The sequence below is a fragment of the Heterodontus francisci genome, chromosome 10, assembly GCF_036365525.1.
Source record: "Heterodontus francisci isolate sHetFra1 chromosome 10, sHetFra1.hap1, whole genome shotgun sequence".
Lineage (NCBI taxonomy): Eukaryota > Metazoa > Chordata > Chondrichthyes > Heterodontiformes > Heterodontidae > Heterodontus > Heterodontus francisci.
In genome coordinates this window covers 104,770,576-104,795,681 of record NC_090380.1, presented here as the reverse complement: position 1 = coordinate 104,795,681, position 25,106 = coordinate 104,770,576, and the positions used below count along the sequence as shown (strand labels likewise).

Genomic DNA, 25,106 nt, shown 5'->3' with positions numbered 1-25,106 from the left:
GGGGTCAGGATGGTTTGGGTTCAGGATCGGGATCATGATGGATTGGGTTCAGGATCAGGGGTCATGATGGATTGGGTTCATGGTCAGGAGCCATGATTGGATTAGGATCTTGATAAAATGCTGGAAACATTCAACAAGTCAGGCAGTCTTGTGGGGAGAGAAAGATTGGGCTTAATGTTTCAGGTCAGAACTCGAAGATGTTACAGGTTACAATTCAGTGGGAAAACCCATCATAACTTTAAAAAAAGACAATTGTATCTCCTCGTAGGCCTCTATGTTACACGAGAAGTACCAAAGCATATATTGCAGTTGTTAGAAATCTGAAATAAAGACAGAAAATGCTGCAAATACTCAGCAGGTCAGGCAGCATCTATGGAAGTAGAAACAGAGTTAACGTTTCAGGCCGACGATGTTCTGATGAAAAGTCACTGACCTGAAACGTTTGTTTTGTTTCTCTCCTGCCATAGATGCTGCCCGACATGCTGAATATTTGCCACATTTTCTTTTTTTATTTCATAACTGTAGTTTCCAAAGCAGGACAATGTGCCAATGACCCCTATTTTTACGTTCATGTCAAATTGCAATGTTGGGCTGCTTCTGCTGAAATCCAATTTGCACATACTGAGAGCAAAGGCTGGCTCAGATCCCACCCCTTAGTCTTCTGCTTCCAACCCTTTTCTTATCTGAGCAGAACTCATTCAATGCTAAATCTGAGGTGCTTTCCTTTAGATGAGATATTAAGCTGAGGACCCAACGGAATCATTAGTTGATGTTGATGGATTGGATCCCATGGCACTGTTCTGGAGAACTCCCTGCTCCTCTTCAGTGCCCCGGATAACATTCCTTCCTCAACCAACTATACCAAAACAAAGTAGATTGACTGGTTCTTCATCTCATGGTGGTTTGTGAGACATTGTTGATGTTGCTGTGCTTGCCCATTTTATATTTAAAGAAATGTAATTTATTGTATGAAACACTTTGAGGCATTGTGTCAAAATGATAAATGCTTACATTTATAGTTGAAGTGACCCTTTCTGGAATTTAATTTAGTCCGAAAAGTAGCTTCCTTTCATTCCCAGCAATGTAATACCTTTAATGCAGCAAACCCTGTCAGAGTCTCTTATTGCAACCGATTCCTGGGATGGCAGGACTGACATATGAAGAGAGATTGGGTCGATTAGGCTTGTATTCGCTAGAGTTTAGAAGAATGAGAGGGGATCTCATAGAAGCCTACAAATTTCAAACAGAACTGGACAGACTAGGTGCAGGAAGGATGTTCCCGATGGCGGAGAGTCCAGGACCAAGGGTCACAGTCTAAGGATAAGGGGTAAGCCATTTAGGACTGAGATGAGGTGGGATTTCTTCACCCAGAGAGTGGTGAACCTGTGGAATTCTCTACCACAGAAAGCAGTTGAGGCCAAATCATTAAGTATATTCAAGAAAGAGTTAGATATAGTTCTTAGGGCTAATGGGATCAAGGGATACGGGGAGAAAGCGGGAACAGGGTACTGAGTTTGGATGATCAGCCATGATTGTATTGAATGGCGGTGTAGGCTCATAGGGCCGAATGGCCTACTCCTGCTCCTATTTTCTATGTTTCTATGTTTGAAGCTGAATCGGCCTGTGCTGACTCTCTCCTCATGTTATGAGAAGGCTCTTCCTGATTTCTGAGAAACACGCACCCATATTCCCTAATTATCCGGTGTTCTTAAACGATCTGGTTTTACTCTTTGATTCATGCTACCACTGTAGGAAAATATTCCACAACAAGCCCAAATACACTTTTGTATCGCGACAATGAGGGCGACTTTTGAACTTCTGTGTTTTTTATTTGACATTTTTTTTTTAAATATTGATTTGGGAAAATCTTATTCATTTTTCCATCTTCTACAGCATATGGTGATAAGAACATCTTAATTGGTGGTATGATCACAGTGGGCTCCGGTTGGAAGATGGCCCCTGGAAAGAGCATCAAGTACTTGGAGCTGGTGCTGCCTTGCGAGTGGGAAGGTTGTGTCTTTGTGGGAAAGACAATGGAGGAATTCTGCGACCACATAGCTGCGCACTTGAAAGAGCACCTCAATGAGTATGACAGCTTTGGAGAATTAGGTAAAAATCCTTTGAAGTCACCCTTTAACTTTTATTCCCTTTTCTCTCCCAATGCTCTCTCTTGTTTTTAAAAATGTTAAGAGTAGTATACAGCACAGAAGAAAGCCTTTCAGTTCTTCAATTTGTGCCAGCTCTTCTGAAGATTAATCCAGTTCGTCCTGTGCTTTTCCCTATAACACTACAATTTTTTCTCCTTTTAAGTATTTATCCAATTCTCTTTTGAAAGCTACTACTATCGAATCTGTATCCACCACTCTATCAGGCAATGCATTCCAAATTCAGATTCTCCATGGAATAAAATATTTTCCATTTTCCCCCATTGAAGAATGCAGACTTCATTTAATACTCTAATCCCATGGAATGGTTCTCACAATTTACTTTTAATTTATTGCCCGAGTGTGACAAGAATGTTTCTCCCTCTGTTTCCCCATGCAGCGAGTTTCAAATCTCACCAAGCTGTTAGGACGCCACTTGCATCGAGATCTTCCTTTAGCAAGCCTTCTGCTCCATTTGTACTTTAGGCCTCCCAGGCACAGCCCTGTAGCTCTAGGACGTTGTTGAAGCGGGGACATGAATGGGCACATATTTGGATATTTGACAAAATGCAGTGCTAGAAAGATGCATGGAGCAAGTTATTTCCCTGAAGGAATTAGGAGAGGAAAATCAGAGGGAGTTCTTTGACCTGTTCCCATCACTGGAGTTCAGCTGCCCCCTCCCCCCTCCCTTTTATTTTGACAAAACGGTATCTGACACAAGTGGAGATCTGTAGAGGAGTGAGTTGGGAAGGCCTTAAATATCCAACCTGACGATTTTTACAAAAAACAAGCCATTGCACTTTGTTACGACCAGGTGAGAAAAGGGTTTAGGATTCCCTCCTTCACCTGGTTTTACCCTAACAGGGTTTAATTTTAAACACACTGTTTTTAGCTCCCCTTTAGTGAATCCGTGTTCACTAACTTCCAATTATAATGCAAAGAAGCTAGCCAAACAGGTTTTCTTAGGTTTAAAGAAAAAAGATTGAACTTTATTAAACTTAAACTCCAATTAGGTTAACGCCTACAGATACGCTATGTGCCATGGTAGCATGCATATGCTATACACACATGCAGATAGAGACAGAAAAGAGCTGAAGAAATAAAGTGGAAAAGTTTGAGGCAACATCTGAAGTTGGTTTTAGTTACTGTTCTTCAGGCTCGCTGTAAAGTCCTTGATTGTAGATAGGTCTTACTTTTCGTTGGGGCCCAGTATTCTTGTTAAACCCCATTCGATGTAAGAGACTTTTCTCTCTTGAAGTTCATGTGTCTTCAGTCGGTCCAGAGGCTTGAGAGAAAGAGATGGGAGCAGACAGGAGAGGTCTTCTCACTCCAGGAGCAAAGAGTCTTTTTTTCAGTTCAAACTCTTTGAACAATTCAGGTTGCCGAGCAGGTTAATCATGTGACTATCTGGTCTGACCATGTCTGTTTGTGGATTCTCTTGTCTTAGCCGACTCTGGAATGTCTCTTCTTACACACATTACCTGGTGCTCAAAGTCCATCATGGGTTAAATTGGAGCAGGGAATAGCCCCTTTGTCCTTCCAAGCACTGTCTGTTAGTATGCAAAAATGTTTTTCCAGCCAAGTGTCTGGTGATTGTTTTTAACAAGTCTTTTCTTCACTCCAGTAACAGTTTAAAATCAATGTTCATATCACAAAATTAACTTGCCTCATTCTTGGCAGGTAGGGGGGTCTGCATGACAACTTCATAGAGGAATTCATTGTCTGAAGCGCTTTGAGAGACTTCAACATGGTACATTGCTCTTTATTCTTCTCCTGGAAAACATTTTAGCAGCAAAGTATGCAGTATCCCCAACTGCTAGTGCCTTCTCCTGGGGTCAGGACAGCACCAGGGAGGAGCACACCAGAAACAAACCATGATTCCCACACTCATTAATTGCTAAAAGATGACATTACATTACATAATGAGTTCCTTTGTTCTCAAATTCTCCTTTCAGATGAGTACCAGTGCCTGTGGCGGGGTTGTGGCTTCCTGGCTGTGGAAGGCCCCAATGAGCTGGTGGTACATGTGAACTTCCACAGCTATCACGCCAAGCTGAAATATTTTGGTTCGGAGCTGCAGCGTCTGCGTCCCGATTTGCCTGTGTGTTCCCTGGACAGCCAGAACCAAAACCTGATTCCGGAGATTGCAGAGACATTCACCTGCCAGTGGGAACATTGCGATGTGAGTATTGGTTTAGACTTTTGACACCCTACCTCTCTGTTTTTGTTGTTGTTGAAAAGTAAAGTAGTGGTCCAGAAGTTCTCTGGAAAATTAACGTTAAGTTAAATGTGCATGCTCTAATTAGGATGTTTGAGATAAATTAACAGCAATTTATGGCAAGTAAGAGATACCCCAGGAGTTCTGAAGCTCCACAAGTTGCTGGAAGAGTTGCGTTACTCTGCTTTTAGCCTTGCAAAGATGGCAGCTCGTCCGCACCTCCCTGTGAGTTTCATGAAATTGCTGCATTTGTGCTATTAAAACAAATTTATCTCACCGCAGAGAGTTAGGGCTGGCATATAAAAACGTAAGGATCCTTTTAATGATGAGATTTAATGTTCCTGCAATCTGAGGCCCAAAGGAATACATTTGAAACTGTGTAGTCTCATTCCTTTTGCCTTTTTTCTCTCTTAATCCAATATTTTTCTCCGATATATCTCTTTCTATACCTGATTTGACTCCAATTCAGCCTAATTTCCTTCTCCAACATCCCTCTGGTTCTTCCTCAATCCTTAAATCTCATTAATTAAGGGGATAGACGTTTAGTCCCGTCATTTACCAAGGTCCCAGAAACCCCATTGACCTTGCCATGTCTTTATCAACTCGCACTTACAACAATTTGCAATGCAAACATTTTTTGAGCTAAAGAGTGAGGGAAGTAAATCCCAACTTATGGGGCACACCACGTGATGCCCTGCTGCAGCAAATTCTGGGACACTACTCTGGGAAATATTCCTTGTTCCTTTCATTTTCTCCCCTCATCTGTAGTAGTTGACTCTTTCCCAAGTGAGACAATGCTGGTGGGCTGTTCAACTGAGTAGAGCACCATAGGCGGACCTGATCATGTCACTTCTTGACAATTCACACTATCCTACTTTCCAGCGGGGATTGTTGAGTAACGTAGACAGCATCTCTGACTGGCATTTATATTTCCTCCCCTCCAAAGCCCAGTGGAGGTTAGTTGTGACACCCTTATTGCCACGGCCAATGGATCAGATCTAAGCTCTGCAGTCCTACCACAGCCAGTCGTGAATGGTGGTGGACAATTAAACAACTAACAGGAGGAGGAGGCTCTGCAAATACCCTCAATGATGGGGAAGCCCAGCACATCAGTGCAAAAGACAAGGCTGAAACATTTGCATCCATCTTCAGCCAGAAGTGCCGAGTGGATGAGACATCTCAGCCTCCTCCTGAAGTCCCCAGCATCACAGATGCCAAACTTCAGCCAATCCAATTTGCTCCACATGATATCAAGAAATGGCCAAAGGCATTAGATACTGCAAAGGCTTTGGGGCCTGACAACGTTCCGGCTAGAGTACTGAAGATTTGTGCTCCAGAACTAGCTGTGCCCCCAGCCAAGCTGTTCCAGTAGAGCTACAACACTGGCATCTACCAGGCAATGTGGAAAATTGCCCAGGTATGCCCTGTGTACAAAAAGCAGGACAAATCCAACCTGGCCAATTGCCACCGTATTAGTCTACTCTCAATCATCAGCAAGGTGATGGAAGGGGTCGTCGGCAGTGCTATCAAGCAGCACTTGCTCAGCAATAACCTGCTCACTGACGCTCAGTTTGGGTTCCGCCAGGGCCACTCAGCTCCTGACCTCATTACAGCCTTGGTCCAAACATGGAGCAAAGAGCTGAACTCCAGAGAAAAGGTGAGAGTGACTGCCCTTGACATCAAGGCCGCATTTGACAGAGTATGACATCAAGGAGCCCTAGCAAAACTGGAGTCAATAGGAATCACGGGGAAAGTTCTCTGCTGTTTTGAGTCATACCTAGCACAAAGGAAGATGGTTGTGGTTGTTGGAGGTCAATCTCAGCTCCAGGACATCACTGCAGGGGTTCCTTAGGGTAGTGTCCTAGGCCCAACCATCTTCAGCTGCTTCATCAATGGCCTTCCTTTAATCATAAGGTCAGAAGTGGGGATGTTTGTTAATGATTGCACAATGTTCAGCACCATTCGTGACTCCTCAGATACTGAAGCATCCAGATACAGAAACTGCTGAACAACATCCAGGCTTAGGCTGATAAGTGGCAAGTAACATTTGCACCACACAAGTGCCAGGCAATGACCATCTCAAACAAGAAAGAAGCTAACCATTTCCCCTTGACTTTCAATGGTATCACCATCGCAGAATCCCCCACTGAAACATCCTGGGGGTTACCATTGACCAGAAACTGAACTACAGCAGCCACATAAATACTATGCCTCCAAGAGCAGGTCAGAGGCTGGGAATTCTGTGGGGAGTAACTCACCTCCTGTTTACCTGTCCACCATCTACAAGGCACAAGTCAGGAGTGTGATGGAATACTCTCCACTTGCCTGGATGGATACAGCTCTCAAGAAGCTCGACACCATCCAGGACAAAGCAGCCCACTTGATTGGCACTCTGTTCACCACTGGGCACAGTGGCAGCAGTGTGTACCATCTACAAGATACATTGCAGCAACTTGCCACGCCTCCTTCGACAGCGCCTTCCAAACCCGCAACATCTTCAACCTAGAAGGACAACGGGAGCAGATGCATGGAAACACCGCCACCTGTACGTTCCCTCCAATACACACACCATCCTAACCTGGAACTATATCGCCGTTCCTACATGGTCACTGGGTCAAAATCCTGGAACTCCCTTCTTAACAGCACTGTTAGTGTACCCACACCCCAAGGACTGCAGCAGTTCAGGAAGGCAGCTCACCACCACCTTCTCCAGGGCAATTAGGGATGAGCAATACATGTTGGCCTAGCCAACGATACCCACATCCCACGATCAAATTTAAAAAAAACTGTAGTATGGGTGGGAGTGTTGGGTTTTTATATAATAGCCCCCAGAGCTTCAAAAACTGACTGGAACTTTGATTACCAGTAAAAGTGACCATGTAGCTGTCAGATTGCTGTAACAACCCAACTGGCTCACTAATGTCCTATGGGGAAGGAAACCTGTTGTCAGTATCTGGAATCTGGTCTGGCAATTCGTGATTCCAGTCCCACACAAACATGTTGAGTCTTGCTGTCCGCTGGAAGTGTCCTAGCAAGCCACATAGTTGTATCAGACTTGGGAGAACCAGGGCTGAGCAATAAATGCCAGCCTTGCTCGAGAATTAATGAATTAAAAACCTATCAGCTTATGTTCCTGACTTAACCAGTGATTCATTATGGACATCATGTAGAGATAGAAATGAGCTTGGCTGTGAAAAACTGCCTGTGGTCCAATACCCTGTTGACCACATATGAGCAATAGCCATATAGGGGAGGAGCTCCAGGGCAGCTGGCACCTATAAAACTACCCTGCAGAAGTCAGTGCCTTTAGTTCAGGAGAGGAAAAAATTCTGGGAGGAAGGGTGCTAAAGAAAATACAACCATTGGATGTCAGGTTTGCCTACATAACAGTCACAGCACTTCAGAAGTAACTCATTGTAAAAGAAAGGAAGAACTTGCAATTTCATAACTGTGGGACACCCAGTGTGCTTTACAGCCAGTGAAGTACTTTTTCACATGTAATCACTGTTGTACTGTAGGAACTGCGGAAGATAATTTGCACACAGCAATGTGATAATGACTAGTTTTAGCAACGTTGGTTGAGGGATAAATATTGGCAACTCCCCTGCTCTTCTTTCATGGAATCTTTTACATCCGTACTGTACCTCAGGCAATGAAGCACTCACTCAGTAATGCACCGAAGTGTCAGCTAGATTTTGTGCTGAAGTCTCTGGAGTGGAGCTTGAATTCGTAACTTTCTGAGTCTGAGGAGAGAATGCTACCCACTGAACCATGGCTAACACTAACATTATATGAAGAGTTTTGAGATGTTTTAGTGTGACAATGCACTGGATAAGTGGAAGTATTTACTATATTAACTGTCTTAAATCTGCTTGGAATATCTCCAATATGAAATGATTGTGAAGCTGAGATTTCAATGTTTGACGGATTTAATGACGAGACCTGATTGTGTAACAGCGTTGTTTCCAAGCCCCTATTTACATACGAATTAGCAGGAGTAGGCCACTCCGCCCTTCGAGCCTGCACCGCCATTCAATAAGTTTATGGCTGAACTGATTACTCCACATTTCCACCTACTCCCGATAACCTACCGCCCCCTTGCTTATCAAGAATCTATCTACCTCTGCCTTAAAAATATTCAAAGACTTTGCTTCCACTGCCTATTGAGGAAGAGAATTCCAAAGACTCACGACCCTCTGAGAGAAAAAGCTTTCTCCTCATCTCTGTCTTAAATGGGTGACCCCTTATTTTTAAATGGTGACTCCTAGTTCTAGATTCTTCCACAAGGGGAAAGATCCTTTCCACATCCACCCTGTCAAGACCTCTCAGGATCTTATGTTTCAATCAAGTCACCTCTTACACTTCCAAATTCCAGCAGATACAAGCCTAGCCTGTCCAATCTTTCCTCATAAGACAGCCCACCCATTCCAGGTATTAGTCTAGTAAACTCTCTGTACTGCCTCCAATGCATTTACATCCTTAAAATCTTAAATTTAAAATCTTTTACTTGTATGTTGATTTTATTTTTTGTTTCCAGAGTACATTTGACAATCCAGAATGGTTTTACCGGCATGTGGACATGCATGGGCAGTGTACGGACAAAGAAACTCTTCCTAATAAAAATGAAGCCATTTCATGCTGCTGGAAAGGTAACCTGGAGATGCACATAGATTTAAAGGTATAGAGCGAGTAACAAAGCTGACATTTTAATTCTGGGCTCTTGAGTGTCCTTGAACTTCATTTTTTGCCCGTTTACGGTCTCCAGCCTTGTTTATGTGAAGTCTTTTTTTTAAACTTAAACAATCTGAAACCTATAGCTTTTATTTTTACTGAAAACAGAACTTGCTGGAAATGCTCAGCAGGCCTGGCAACATTTGTGGAGAGAGAAAAACAGTTAATCCGCTCTCCGCAGATGCTGCCAGTCCTGCTGAGTATTTCTGGCATTTTCTGGTTTTATTTCAGATTTCTAATATCCACAGTACTTTGCTTTTATTTTTAATCTTCCTGGACTGCAACTTTCCTGCAGCCAAGCACAGCTGACCTTCTTCCCAGTTCTGTACCAGTGTACCTCTTATCCAGGGCGAAGGAAGTATGTACTACAGCAATTGTGGAATGATGGCCTTGTCCACTGTGGGAGGCCTCTGACCCTCACTGAGTATATTCCCATAGTATAGTGGTATGCAAATCAAATCCACCATAATCTCCTCCCTATGCTTCCATTTGCCATGGCCTTGTTTGTGGCCATTGTAGCATTTGAGATTAAAGGATTACCTTTGTCTTTGAGTTTTAAATCACTTATTTAAGTAGCAAAAGGTCCCATGAGAGTTTCGCAAAACAGCATGAGAATTCTCCCCTGTATCCTGACCAAGATTTATGCTGCAACCAACAACTAAAAAAAAAAATATGGTCAGTTATCGCATTGCTCGTTGTGGGATCTTGCTGTGTACAAATTGCCTGTCACATTTCCTATAAAAGTGACCAAATTTCAGAAGTACTTCATTGGTTTCAAAGTGTTTTGAGACATGAAAAGCCTGTCCAAATCTTTCTTTCTTTCTCTTGATCCGAAATGGTCTGTTTAAATTAAAAACTGCTTATCCACAATATCAATGCAACATTCCCTTGTTACTGCACTGAAGTGTCAGCTTATATTATGTGCTCGCAAATCAGAATGGAGTTTGACTTTCTGAGGCCAGAGTGCAACCAACTGAGCAAAAATGACGCCAGAAAGAAGGTTCTGTAGAATAATGTATTTGCAGCTTGATGCATGGGAAGTGCTTTCCCTTACCTTCTCCAGCACACCCACTCAATGCACTCCCTTTCAATTCTGATGAAATGGTCATGGAATAGCCAGCACAGGCATGAAGGGCCAAATGGCCCCCTCCTGTGTTGTAAGATTATATGAAAATATGCACACTTTTGTTCTGTTACCTGCCTCAAGAATTAATGAGCAAGCTATTTCCAAACCTTTTTTTTTCTATTTTATTAATGCACCAGGTTGTGGCGCAACATTTAAAATCAAGTTTAAACTTCGGGAGCACCTGCGGAGTCACACACAGGAGAAGGTCGTCTCCTGCCCCAACTGTGGAGGGATGTTTTCCAACAATACCAAGTTCTATGACCATGTCCGCCGGCAAACCTCGAACGAACGTATGTGACTGCTGCAACTGACTTTTTTTTGATATTTTGGCATCCGTGCCTTGTGTTGAAGCGTCTCAACAAAGTTCAGTGACTCAGCCCTGATGCTGGGCATTGAGTGTATTGAGGATAGGAACTCAGATGAGATGTCCTCTTTGGTTGGCTATCCTTCCAATGCCAATAACTTCACACATGAAGAATGAGCACTTGGCCTGCATGAAAACAGATAGGACAATAGGGTGCACAGAATCTCATTTGTTTCCATTCAGCAACCCTCCACCCCCAATCACCCTGAAATGGAGCGAGGTGCAGAAGTGCTGGGTCTCTATATTGTTCCTCTCCTGATAACATAACTTAGCCAATGCTTTTGGGAAATTTGAAGGGACAAGTATGCTATTTCTGATATTTCAATGCATCCTAATGGGGAAGTAATGACCCAGCACTAACTGATGTCATTGCTGTTCCATGTACAGATAGATCTTCGCCATTGTTGAGAATCTGACTTTGGTTGCTCCTGAATTGTATTACTGAAAGAAAGGCTGACTTGCATTCCTTTCGTGACCACAGAGCATCCCAAAGCACTTTACAGCCAAAGAAGTACTTTTGCCGTGTAGTAACTGTTGTAATGTAAGAACATAAAAAATTGCATAGCACTGTTTCAAAGAAGAGCAGGGAGTTCTCACCAGTATCCTAGCCAATATTTAACCTTCAATCAACATCACTAAAAACAGATTATCTGGTTGTTATCTCATTGCTGTTTGTGGGATCTTGCTGTACCCACATTGGCTGCTGCACTTCCTACATTACAATTGTATGTACAATAGAAAAACATGCATGCATGTAGCACCTTTCACAAACTCAAGACATCCTTAAAGTATATTACAGCCAATGAAATACTTCTTTAGTCACATGCTGTAATGTTGATTGAGGGATAAATTTTGACCAGGATACTGGAGATAATGTCTCTGCTCTTCTTCAAAATAGTGACATGTGATCTTTTACATCCACCTGAGAGAGCAAGTTTAATGTCTTTATCCGAAGGATAGCACTTCCAACTGTGTAGCACTCCCTCAGTACTGGAGTGCCAGCCTAGATTGTTGTGCTCAAGTCTCAAGTGGGCCTTGAACCCACAACCTTCTGACTCAGAGTTGAGAGTGCTACTAACAGCCACAGCTGACACTAGAGGCTTGCTCAGGTTGGGAAAAAAGAACCCGACCTGAACCCGACTGAACCACCGTTGACCCGAGCCCGACCCGACCAGAACCCGTCCCGACTCAACCCAACCTGACCCGAGCATCTCTTTACTCACCTTCGGACTCGGCATTTCCACGAAGCTGCAGCGCATGCGCGATGACGTCATCGTGACGTCACTCACTCACTGCGCAGACTCAGTTTCGTCCCGGACTCCCAGCTCAGGTAAGATTTTTTAAATTTCAATACTTGCCAGCAGAGCACTTACCGTGTGCATCCGACCCGACTCGACTTGGACTCGGCAACCCAAGCCCGAACGTTGTATCCTGAAGATTGGCCCTACCCGACCCGAACCCGACACATGTCATCGGGTCCTGTCGGGTTCGGGTCGGGTAGCAGGCCTCTAGCTGGCACCTACTGGATGAGGGTAATGCCCTAGAACCATTGTAGTTAATTCAGGTTAAACAAATTATACACCACTGATAGGAAGCATTGTGGCTCGTGTGCAAAATGACCATGCCTTTTCTATAAAACCAAAATTGCCAGTTAGGTCTTTAAGCAAAGATTAAAGAAAATGAGGTTGTCATTCAGACAGTCTAACCACTCTGTTTTGTAGCACACACATAAACCTTTGGCCATTGTCCCATCCCCATTTCTCATAATGTAGATTCCTGGCCACAAAGACAATTTCCTCCCAAACCTATGTCAGTGGTGTTGCATAGAATTTACAGCATAGAAATGGGACACCCAGCCTCTGATTTATGCTGGCATTCGCGCTTCACATACCAGTCTGTGGGGAAGTGGTTAACTTCTTGTTGTCGTATTGCTGAGAGTAGGGATTTTCCCTGAGGGCCTCTGATTCCTGCCGTCTTGCTCAAATGGGGAAAGAGTCACTCAATGTGATTTTCTCCGGGCTTACTGGCCACAGGGTGGGCTCTTGCTGTAGCCACATTGGCTGCTGCATTTCCTACATTACAATTGTATGTACAACAGAAAGAGTATGATGGCTGCTGGTTTGTTAAAGCTGGAAGACCAATCAGAGACCTTCCAGCTTGAAAGGTGCAGCAGGCTCTGATGGAAGGTAAGTAAGAGTGGTGGTGGTGGGGGGCTCCACAATCTTTTTGAATTTGAAATAAAAAATGGCCTTTGCAGCCAGACCATCACTGTGCTGGTAGTGGTTGTGCCTGTAGCTGCTCCTGCAGGCAGGGAGAGTCTCTCAGCCTTCCTGGAGCGCTGGCTCTTCAGTCTGCTGCTGGGAGGCTCTCTCCAGGAAGCTAAACTGGCCACTGCTGGCTACAGGGACCTGGAGGCCAACTGGAAAATCCCAGTCGGCCTTTTTAACTGCCCTTAATAGGTTGATTACTACAAATAGTTGACTTGTCCCCATCCTGCCTCCGCAAAAATGTCCTGAGGGCGGGATGGAACCATGGAACTGGCATGTTTGCCAATTGTGCTAATTTTAACACCAGCCCACCTCCATTACTGGCCTCAGTGGGGGCTAAAGATTAAGCCCGAGGCGTCCAGAAAATGGCAGCATGTCCTTACCACTTGTGGTCGCAATGCCTTAGGATTCCAGTGACCTGCTTTTCTCATTCCTGCACTTTAATTCCTGTTGTATCAGGAATACATTTATATTGAGTTCACACTCACAGCACCAGATGGCAGTCTGTTCCATAGGCAACTGTGATATGTATAAAGCTGTGACTAAAAGTGTAACTAAACTTTTCAAAAACATTCCCCCTGCTCCCAACCTCTTCTGGTTTTGCACAAAATATATTTTCCACATCAACCTCTGTTTTGATTTATGGACATTGATGCTGAACATCATTTCCCTGTCTTTCTTTTCACTTGAGGCTGAATTTGAATCTTAAGCGGTTCCCCTACTTTATTAAAAAATAATTTTCAATGCCTTGGTCTTCTACATATTGCAATCAAAGGTCGACATGGATATCACTGCAGAGATCATTGCATTGAGAGTTGGCATACAATTCCTTGGATATCAGCAACCCTCTCTGAGACCATTCTTTATTTGCTGGCTTGGCCAGTGAGTGTTGTCCAGCTGTTCAGGCCATGGGGGCATCACCAGATCCTATCCTGTACTTTCCAGAAGGATCTGCTAGTTAACAGGTGGCTTCTGGCTGATAGGCTTTTCCACACCCCCTCATCCCCCAAACTACCACACCAAGCTCTGTTTGCTCAGGACAATGGCATGCTTTTGCATGACTAGACAGAACTGGAAAACTTGGGAAACTCATAGCTTTTTAACAACTCTGTACTGTGGTATATATAAAAAAATTTGGGCATAAATGTAGGGGGAATGATCAAGAAGTTTGCAGACAACACAAACATTGGCCGTGTGATAGATAGTGTGGAGGATGCCTGTAGACTGCAGGAAGATATCAATGAACTGGTCAGGTGGGCAGAAAAGTGGCAAATGGAATTTAACCTGGAGAAGTGTGACGTGATGCATTTGGGGAGATCAAATCAGGCAAAGGAATATACAATAAATTGGAGGATATAGAGACTGAGAGGTGTAGAGAAAGTGAGGGACCTTGGAGTGAATGTTCACAGATTGATAAGGTGGTTAAGAAGACATATTACCTTAATTACCTGAGGCATAGAATATAAGAGTAAATAGGTTATACTGGAACTGTATAAATCATTGGTTAGGCCACAACTTGACTACTGTGTGCAGTTCTGGTCACATCATTAATGAAAGGATGTAATTCCACTGGAGAGGGTATAGAGGAGATTTACAAGGATGTTGCCGGGACTGGAAAATTGCAGCTATGGGAAAGATTGGATAGGCTGGGGTTGTTTTCCTTGGAACAGAGGAGGCTGAGGGGAGATTTGTTTGAGATGTACAAAATTGTGAGGGGCCTGGATAGAATGGATGGGAAGGGCCTATTTACCTCAGCAGAGAGGTCAGTGGCTAGACGGCATTGATTTAAAATGATTGGTAGAAGGATTAGAGGGGAGATGAGGAAAAATCTTTTCACCCAGGGAGTGTTGGGGGTTTGGAATTCACTGCCTGAAAGGGTGCTAGAGGCAGAAACCTTCATCTCATTTAAAAGGTGCCTAAATGTGTACCTGAAGTGCCGTAACTTGCAGGGCTACGGCCCAAATGCTGAAAAGTGGGATTAGGCTGGGTGGCTCTTTATTTTTTTCCAGCTAGCGCAGATGCGATGGGCCAAGTGGCCTCTTTCTGTGCTGTAAACTTTCTATGCTTCTAACTGTGCGTACTCGATCTTTGCACGGCCTGTTGCTCCTGGTGTGCTGAGTATGCCTCAGAAATGTAAAAGTGACATCGGATGGCTCTAGCCTTTGAACAGTATCCTTCTCACACTGTTGGAGTAAGGCTATGACTGAGTGGAGCATGGTTCAATGAAGCTACCCCATGAATGGAGTTAGGTTCATCTTTCTTTGTCAGCACCCGGCTTTAAATACAATTTTTGCATTGAACTGACTAGACTAGCGAATGATTTGGTTTTTTTTTTACCTCAGCATTCTATCATTGGGTGTGTTTCATTTTGTTTGTTCCACCCTAACCCCCCCGACTTTAAAATGTTTTCAGTGTACTGTAAATGGAGTTTTGAAAGATTGCTGGCTTCTGTGAGGGTGGGGAGTCGAACAAAAATACAGTTTCTTAACATATTATATACTTCTGATTTGGAGGGAGGGAGCAGTTACACAGCAAAAGTTCTGAAAATTAAAAGGATAAATAATAAGGATGATCCCTGAGCTGGTTTACTGAATGTATTTAATTATAATTAACATCTGTTTAATTTTAGAGAAGACCTTTCCATGTCAGCACTGTGATAAGCAATTCGCCAATGAGAGGCTACTACGGGACCATGTGCGAAATCATGGTAGGTTGCATCACTGTATCTGTTAATGGTTGCCAAGCCCCATGTGTTATCATGTATCGTTGCATTCTGAGGGGCACAGCTCATGTTTTAGCATGGAGTGCTGCCCTCCCTTGCCAACTATGATGGCAAGCCCTGAAGTTTTGAAATAAAAGTCCGGAGTATAATCCAGAGATTATAACCCTGTTCTTTAATTTAGCTCCTCACTCTGATACTCTGTGAACAGCACACTTGCCTATTCTTTCCTGTGTTGTTCGTCTCAACATAGACCAGAGCGACTGAATCCGTCCTCTCCAGCGCGGAGTCCAGAGCCACCAAAGTAAGAAAAGGACTTGCAATTATATAGCGCCTTTCATGACCTTGGGATGCCTCAAAGTACTTTACAGACAAGTTGTAGTGTAGGAAATGCGGTAGCAATTTTGCACAAAACAAGGTCCCACAAACACTAATGCGATGAGCTGATTATCTGGTTTAGTGACATTGGTTGCATGATAAATATTGGCCAGGACATGGGGAAGATGTCCCAGCTCTTCTACAAATAGTGCTGTGGCATTCTGTATCCTCACCTGAGAGGACAGACATAGTGTAACACCTCATCCGAGAAACAGTGCCTCAAACCGTGCAGCAGTTCCTCAGTACTGCACTGGAGTGTCAGCCAGACCATTTCCTTTTAAGTTTTGGGTTTGATGCCAGGAAACCTATGAGGGCTGATCTCCTGTCTTTTGCTTAAAATGTGCTATCGCAGACCCAGTATGGATAATGGCCAATATTTTACCATGTCTCCAAAGGTAAGTCTCAATGAAAACTCCCTTCTGGATTTTGTCAGAGATACTGAATTGTCACTCTTGGACTCTCCAATGGCATTAGCACTGACAGGGAGAGGAGGCAACCTATATTGACCATGAGATGCGCAGTCAGTGTTTAGAGTTTTGAACCAATTATTGGTATTTGTAACGAGTTGATCATTTTGTAAAATAACTTTTTTTAAAAACATGAACCAAAGGTTGATAACCTCTTGGTTTGTGGTACTGTGGAGAAATGTGTCTATCTAAGGATCAGTGCGTTGCTGTTTCAGAGCATTGTAGGTTTCCTTCCTGCCATCTTTTAATCCCCCACTACTCCACCCATCTCTAAAGAATCCCAGATCTTTGTCTGGTGGTCACCAGTGGATTAGAAGCCAGACTCCTCCACATAATGGGATGGAAGGGGAGAGAGAGAGGGAGAAGCTAAAATAAAGAGGGGCTGAATGAGATTTTGTTTTGGGAAAGTTTTGTACCCATTAACAAGACTAGGTTTTTTAATAGATTAATTTGTGTTTCTCTTCACTAGTGAACCAGTTTAAGTGCCCGCTCTGCGATATGACCTGCACTACTTTCTCCTCATTAAGGACACACATCAAATTCCGTCACTGTGATGAGAGACCGTATGGGTGTGACTTCTGTGAGAACAGGTAATGTTATAGTTGTTGCTCAAATTACTACTTTATTGCATCAGTAATCTTGGCATACTGATCGAGAACTATGCAGAGATATTGGTCCAAATTCTAAGTTCTGTAATCAAGAGTAAAGTACTACTTTATTTTGTTATACTCCTATGTGGATGTTATCCAAAGCCATTTTTCTGCATTATTCTCATTTTGTGAGGTGGGCATTTGGTCACTGGCTGAACTACATAATTCATTTCTTTTCCCTTCCAATTTTCTTCCCTTTTCTCTTTAAAGCACTGACTTGTGTTGGGGTATGTCTCCGTAGGTGCCTGGAGTTCTCTAGTGGCCATTCTCTGTGTGTGAACTTTGGCAGGCCATTTGACTGTAAATGGGAGGTGAGGCATATTGCTGAACTGATCCTTTCCTGATACCCACCATCCGTACGAATGCAATTTTTTATTAAAAATGAAATTAAATATTTTGATGGAGAAAATAATTGGAATCAGCCAATACTGACTTTGGGAAAATAGATCGAGCTTGACAAACCCGACTGACTACTTTGAAGAGATGACTGGCTTGGCGGATGTGGGAAATACAGTGGATGTGCTGTACCTGGACTTTCAGAGAGTGGTGCCAAAATTTACAGTAGTTATATTTCCTATAGTAATTAATGATGAATATCACTGGAAACTGAAAGGGATTCTTGGTAAAATTGATAGAATGGACAAAAAAAGCTGTCATGGAATTCTGTATTAGTAAATGTGATGTGGTACATATTGTTTTTTTTTGTTACTTTGGCAAAAGCTGGGTGGTGTGGAAGTGGAGGAAATTTGTGGGCTCAAGTTCACAAGGTATTAAAATTGGCACCTCACGTGGTTAAGGTCACAAAAAACAAGTGAAATGCTGGGTTTTATAGCAAGAGGGTAAAATATAAAAGTTGAGATGTAATGGTGAATCTATATAAAAACTTAATAAGACCACAGGGGGTTGAGCCCTTCATTCAGCTGCATTTCCCACCAAGCCAAACCTCTATCTCCCACCCCCAGGATCCCTCCTGCCCTAGCCCTGAAACCCTGTCTATAATTTTTCCCCTATTTCTTTTCATACTCTCTCATGACTTAGTTCAGCCATAATACCCACCTTCTGCTCCCTTGACCCCAGTCCCACTTAACTGCTGACTACCAAACTTCCCTCACTGGCCCCCATTCTGGCTGACATTGTAAATGCTTCTCCCTTTTCAGCTACTCACCCCGCTCTTCCAAAATCGCCGTCATCACCCCCTCCGCAAAATACTCAGCTACGACAGCTCTGTCCTTGCAAACTACCGTGCATCTCCAACCTCCCATTTATTCTCTCAAATCTTTAAATGTGGTGTTGTCTCCCAAAATTGTGTCCATCATTCCTGTAACTCCCTACTTATAGACCTGTGAGCCTTACTTCGGTTGTGGGTAAAATGTTGGAAAAGGTTATAAGAGATAGGATTTATAATCATCTTGAAAAGAATAAGTTCATTTGCGCTAGTCAGCACGGTTTTGTGAAAGGTAGGTCGTGCCTCACAAACCTTATTGAGTTTTTCGAGAAGGTGACCAAACAGGTGGATGAGGGTAAAGCTGTGGATGTGGTGTATATGGATTTCAGTAAGGCGTTTGATAAGGTTCCCCACGGTAGGCTATTGCAGAAAATACGGAAGTATGGGGTTGAAGGTGATTTAGAGCTTTGGATCAGAAATTGGCTAGCTGAAAGAAGACAGAGGGTGGTGGTTGATGGCAAATGTTCATCCTGGAGTTTAGTTACTAGTGGTGTACCGCAAGGATCTGTTTTGGGGCCACTGCTGTTTGTCATTTTTATAAATGACCTGGATGAGGGTGTAGAAGGGTGGGTTAGTAAATTTGCGGATGACACGAAGGTCGGTGGAGTTGTGGATAGTGTCGAAGGGTGTTGTAGGGTACAGAGGGACATAGATAGGCTGCAGAGCTGGGCTGAGAGATGGCAAATGGAGTTTAATGCGGAGAAGTGTGAGGTGATTCACTTTGGAAGGAGTAACAGCAATGCAGAGTACTGGGCTAATGGGAAGATTCTTGGTAGTGTAGATGAGCAGAGAGATCTTGGTGTCCAGGTACATAAATCCCTGAAAGTTGCTACCCAGGTTAATAGGGCTGTTAAGAAGGCATATGGTGTGTTAGCTTTTATTAGTAGGGGGATCGAGTTTCGGAGCCACGAGGTCATGATGCAGCTGTACAAAACTCTGGTGAGGCCGCACCTTGAGTATTGCGTGCAGTTCTGGTCACCGCATTATAGGAAGGATGTGGAAGCTTTGGAAAGGGTGCAGAGGAGATTTACTAGGATGTTGCCTGGTATGGAGGGAAGGTCTTACGAGGAAAGGCTGAGGGACTTGGGGTTGTTTTCGTTAGAGAGAAGGAGGAGGAGAGGTGACTTAATAGACATACAAGATAATCAGAGGGTTAGATAGGGTGGATAGTGAGAGTCTTTTTCCTCGGATGATGATGGCAAACACGAGGGGACATAGCTTTAAGTTGAGGGGTGAAAGATATAGGACAGATGTCAGAGGTAGTTTCTTTACGCAGAGAGTAGTAGGGGCGTGGAACGCCCTGCCTGCAACAGTAGTAGACTCGCCAACTTTAAGGGCATTTAAGGGGTCATTGGATAGACATATGGATGAAAATGGAATAGTGTAGGTCAGATGGTTTCACAGGTCGGCGCAACATCGAGGGCCGAAGGGCCTGTACTGCGCTGTAATATTCTAATTCTAATTCTAAAAAAAAACTTGGATCTTTTCAATCACGTTTCTGCTCTTACCACCAGGGTGTGTGTGTGTCCACTACTTTCTTCCCTCAGATCAGGCCACTCAGCACAGATTGAAACTAAACCTTAGACCCGACTTGTATGACTCAAAAGCACCCTGGTCAGTGTATTTTACCAACACTGCTATGAGTGAAAGCTGTCTTGGCCCTGTGGCTCATTACTGGGGTGGTGAGTACAGGCAGGGAGCAGTCCTGTACCTACACCTGACACGCGCTGTTCAAAACCAGTTCTACATAGCAGCACTGGCACAATTGAGAGACGGGTTTTTGGTCTTTTAAATTTCATCAATTCATATGCAATAGCTAAGAATGATGCAGTCGAGCAAGCTGTGGCTTGTTTGTGATGATGTCAGTATGTAGCAGCAAAGCACGGAGCCTTCAACTGTTGCACCTAATTGGGATTTCTAGCAGACTATCAAGTTGCTCAAAGCCACAGAGGCTTCTGTTTCTCTGCTACACTTCATTTATGCTTTATGCATTGATCCCCTTGATATGAACTTGAATAGCTACCAATTCCCTGGACAGTGGCTCAATGGATTTTACAATGGCAGTGATTAAGTCTTTAAGATCGGGGAATAGTGATCATTAGTAATCATGATCATTATTTGATGAGGTAATCATTGGGTTTGTTTTGAAAAGGGAGAGAGGCTTCCAACAAACTTTTTCTTTTGTCTTAATTGTCACTTTAACATAAAAACTTAGAAGTTACACTGTATGATATTACCATACTCTTGCTTTATGCGGGAATGACCAGCTTTGCTTTATCTTCCTTGTAGATTTGAATTAAATTCAAAGACACAGTACAAAACTGAAAATATTGGGCTATTTGAATATCACAATGCTGTGCAGTTTACCTAACAGCATTGTGGGTGTACCTACATGGACTGTACGGGTTCAAGAAGGCGGCTCTGCACCACTTTCTCAAGTGCAATTAGAGATGGACAACAAATGCTGGCCTTGTCAGAGACACCCACATCCCATGAACAAATAAAAAAAAAGGGCCAAATTTTCCTGGCCCCATGGAGGCGGCAAAATCGGGGGGGACGGGAGGGTGGTGGATGGGCATGTTGGGGAAGCTCCCTAACACATTCACGCCATCCGGGTGGGCTGGGAAGTGGATTGTCTGCTGCACAGAGGTGGGCAGGCAGTTTAAATAGTTACAGCATCAATTAGGAGTGATTTTGCAGCACCACTGTTATTTTGCCGGCAGTGGAACGGAGGTCCACGTGCGGAGGTCACCAGCTCCGTAAAGGCAGCCTCCTTGAGGCAGTCCAGGGGATCATCGGAGCTGGAGGCTCCACCCCTCCCCAAAGATGGGGCCACGGATAGGAAAGACATCCCATCTGCCCCAAATGATCCAACTGGAAGGGTTTCCCCTCCGATCTGAGGGGCCTGCCACTTTTCCTCCTCTGAAATATTTAATAATTTATGTGCCTCCATTTTGAAGTGCCCTCGTGTTCTCAAATCTGCCTCAGCAGTGTCCACCTCTCCTGGTGGGGCTGCCGAGGCTCTAAAACTGCCTGCCCTGTAACAGGGCCAGCAGCATCAGGAGCCCGCCCGCTGTCTCGGAGGTGGCCAATTAGCAGGCCTCCTGTAGGAAAATAGCTCCGCCAGTCTGGCTTCCAGCATGTGTGGGCTAGGGGCCATCTCCCCTTGGTCTTGACATCGGAGTCCTGAAGCCCGTGGTAAAATCCAGTCCCAAGTGTCCCTGATTTTTAGATTTGCAAATTGAGAAGTGTGATGATAAAATCTATTTTGCAAAGCATTACGGGTTTCAGGGGTGTGGTGAGAAGTGGGTTATTGAGGTTAATGCATCAAAGAGAGACCAGCTTGTTGGGCTCAGTTGTTGGGCCTTTACTTAAAATTTCTTCTATTTAAAACTCGCTTCACTCGTGCTTTTTCTTCACTTCCAGTTTTAAGAATTTGTATGACCTACGGAAGCACATTGAAACACACAATGATGAACCCACGTATCGCTGCAGCTCTGACGGATGTAACTTTAGTGCCCGCAGTGTGCAAACCCTTAAACAGCACTACAGAAGAATACATGAGGTGGGTAACCAAGTGACAACTGATCTATAAAGTAATGTGGGTCTTGATATACTTCCACCTCAGAGACCTGAGTTTGAACCCAATTCAGGCCAGTGGCATGGAACTCTTTCCTTTAGTCTTTTTATCTTTCGCTTTTCGTTTGTTTCTTTGTTTTGTCTCCCTCCAGCTCATTGTCACCTCTTTTTTTTATCTGAATCTCAGTGGGTTTCCACATTGTAGTCTGTGTGCACTTTCCTTAACATCATGCCAAATCTGTGACCAGAATTGTAGAGTCCTTTTTTTTTGCTACTTATGAGCAACTACACAGCTGATCTGGTGTTGGTGAGTTCAATGTGTAACTGCTGGAATTGGTTCCTTCCATAAATGGGCTCTTACTAGCTTGGCTGTCACATTGGAGAAGAATTGCTCCTGGGGAGACAATGACCATTAAAGTGTTTATCTAATGGCACTAGGATGGTAAAAGGACTGCTACTTTTTATTTTCAAAACATTTTCAAGTTAACAATAGAATGGGTTACTGTTGCCTCTCTTCTATCCAGGGTGAAACAAAGCCTCGATACAAGTGCCACATCTGTGCCAAGTGTTTTTCCTGGGCCTACACACTAACAATGCACCTGCGCAAGACGCACCAGCTAAAGTGGCCTTCTGGGCACGCACGATTCCGGTAGGACAATGTGATTTTCCCAGAGCCAAAGAGTGTTGCTGATGCTGTTTATTGCAGTGAACTGTATATTGCCTTTAGCTGTAGAGCTAAAACGTTTTGTTTCCTCAGTGATTCAAAAAAGTTCAAAGGTGCTTGGATCAAGTTTGTGTATGCGTGTGTGTGTATGCATGTATACTATGCTGTGGGTAAACAGCATCTGAAAGAGAAAAGATCGATTAAATCTTTGGGATGAAGGAGCCTGTCTTACCACTTGTCTAGTTTGTTTGAGTGGGCTCAATCTATAACCTAAGCCTGAGCCCACCCGTCCTGCTGTTCCACTTCACACTTCTCAGATCAGTTTAGAACTACTTCTCATCATAACGTTGGATTTAGCAAAAGGTAGCATAGCTGATCCCACTCAAAACATGAACCTTTTGTGGAGTAGGTTTTAAACCTTCCAATTTAAAGGCAGGAGAGCTGCCAACTGAACCAATCCCACACATGGACTTCAGTCATGCTTCTTTGAAAAATGAATGGGCAAGTCTGCAAGTAGCAGGAAATCACACTTTAAATAAAGATGAGGTTTACAGTTTCCTTTGTAGATGGCATATCCAGTAGGCACTGGAGTATTAATTTTGCCAATGTGGGTTGAAGGCAGGGAGGGAACTGCAATTACTGAAATGAGAAACTGAAACCCGATCATTGTATAAATAGCTGTATCAAACAGGATGACAATTGGGAAGCTATCTAATAACTATAACAGGTGCGATGTGAAGTGAGTTCGGGTAGTTGGCCAGCCTATAAACAGCCAAAATAATTCTTCACTGAGCGCTCACAGATATAACCAGGATTTCTGTTACCTTTTTGGTCCAACACACTGATTAAGCTTTCTGATGAGACAGATCTTCAACTTTAGGATTGTAAGTTCATCACTATAGAGGCCTCTGAATCCCATCGGTTACTGCCCAGCTAAAATAAAAACAAGAAATGTTGGAACCACTCAGCAGGTCTGGCAGCATCTGTGGAAAGAGAAACAGAGTTAACGTTTCGGGTCAGTGACCCTTCTTCGGAACTGGCAAATATTAGAAATGTCACAGGTTATAAGCAAGTGAGGCGGGGGTGGGGCAAGAGATAACAAAGGAGAAGGTGTAGATTGGACAAGGCCACATAGCTGACCAAAAGGTCATGGAGCAAAGGCAAACAATATGTTAATGGTGTGTTGAAAGACAAAGCATTAGTACAGATAGAGTGTTAACGGACTGAAGATTGAAAAGCAGCAAGTAGAAACATGAAAAAAAACAGTGGGTAAGCAAACTGAACAAACTAAGATGAAATGAAATAAACTTTAAAAAAATTGTAAAAAATGTAAAAAAAGAAAAAATAACTAAAAATAAAGGTAAAATGGGGGGCCCGTCATGCTCTGAAATTATTGAACTCAATGTTCAGTCCGGCAGGCTGTAGTGTGCCTCATCGGTAAATGAGATGCTGTTCCTCGAGCTTGCGTTGATGTTCACTGGAACACTGCAGCAATCCCAGGACAGAGATGTGAGCATGAGAGCAGGCGGGAGTGTTGAAATGGCAAGCAACCGGAAGCTCAGGGTCCAGCTTGCGGACTGAGCGGAGGTGTTCCGCAAAGCGGTCATCCAGTCTGCGCTTGGTCTCCCCAGTGTAGAGGAGACCACATTATGAGCAGCGAATACAGTATACTACATTGAAAGAAGTACAAGTAAATCGCTGCTTCACCTGAAAGGAGTGTTTGGGGCCTGGGATAGTGAGGAGGGAGGAGGTAAATGGGCAGGTATTACACCTCCTGCGATTGCAGGGGAAGGTGCCATGGGACGGGGATGAGGTGGTGGGGGTAATGGAGGAGTGGACCAGGGTGTCGCGGAGGGAACAATCCCTTTGGAATGCTGACAGGGGAAGGGAGGGGAAGATGCGTTTGGTAGTGGCATCACGCTGGAGGTGGCTGAAATGGCGGAGGATGATCCTTTGGATATGGAGGCTGATGGGGTGGAAAGTGAGGACAAGGGGAACCCTGTCACAGTTCTGGGAAGGAGGGGAAGGGGTGAGGGTAGAGGTGTGGGAAATGGGCCGGACACGGTTGAGGGCCCTGTCAACAACAGTGGGGGGGGAATCCTCGGTTGAGGAAAAAGGAGGTCATATCAGAAGCACCGTCAAGGAAGGTAGCATCATCAGAGCAGATGCGTTGGAGACGGAGAAACTGGGAGAATGGAATGGAGTCCTTACAGGAGGTAGGGTGTGAAGAAGTGTAGTCGAGGTATTGTGGGAGTTGGTGGGCTTATAACCAGGATTTCTGTTGCCTTTTTGGTCCAACACACTGATTAAGCTTTCCGATGAGACAGATCTTCTATCTTTAGGATTGTAAGTTCATCACTATAGAGGCCTCTGAATCCCATCAGTTACTGCCCAGCTAAAAATTGGTTGGTTAATACGTTGCCTTGCAGGAAACCACATTGTCAATGCTTACTGTTGTATTATCTCTTTATAGACTAATTCAAACAAAGCTGAAGGGCAGGTATAAAGCTTTAGAACGCAGAGACTTTAATGGAGACTCCCGAATGGTATGTTGCCTCCCAGGTGCACGGGTCA

General features: G+C 43.9%; 1 protein-coding gene across 8 annotated transcripts in view; it reads left to right on the top strand.

Annotated features, from left to right (window-relative positions):
• The window catches only part of LOC137374702 (histone H4 transcription factor-like), a 40,013-nt gene that overhangs the window by 3,480 nt on the left and 11,427 nt on the right, over window positions 1-25,106 (top strand). For 7 of the 8 annotated variants that reach the window (XR_010975887.1, XM_068041236.1, XM_068041235.1 and 4 more), the window contains exons 2-9: window positions 1,894-2,109; window positions 4,100-4,326; window positions 8,900-9,011; window positions 10,357-10,509; window positions 15,480-15,557; window positions 16,884-17,004; window positions 21,716-21,854; window positions 22,393-22,517. Coding sequence is in view for 7 of the 8 variants with exons in the window: in XM_068041236.1 (XP_067897337.1) it covers window positions 1,926-2,109; window positions 4,100-4,326; window positions 8,900-9,011; window positions 10,357-10,509; window positions 15,480-15,557; window positions 16,884-17,004; window positions 21,716-21,854; window positions 22,393-22,517 (1,139 nt within the window). In the remaining variant the exon portion in view is untranslated. The remainder of the gene's footprint in view (window positions 1-1,893; window positions 2,110-4,099; window positions 4,327-8,899; window positions 9,012-10,356; window positions 10,510-15,479; window positions 15,558-16,883; window positions 17,005-21,715; window positions 21,855-22,392; window positions 22,518-25,106) is intronic. The other variant, XM_068041233.1, reaches the window with a different exon arrangement.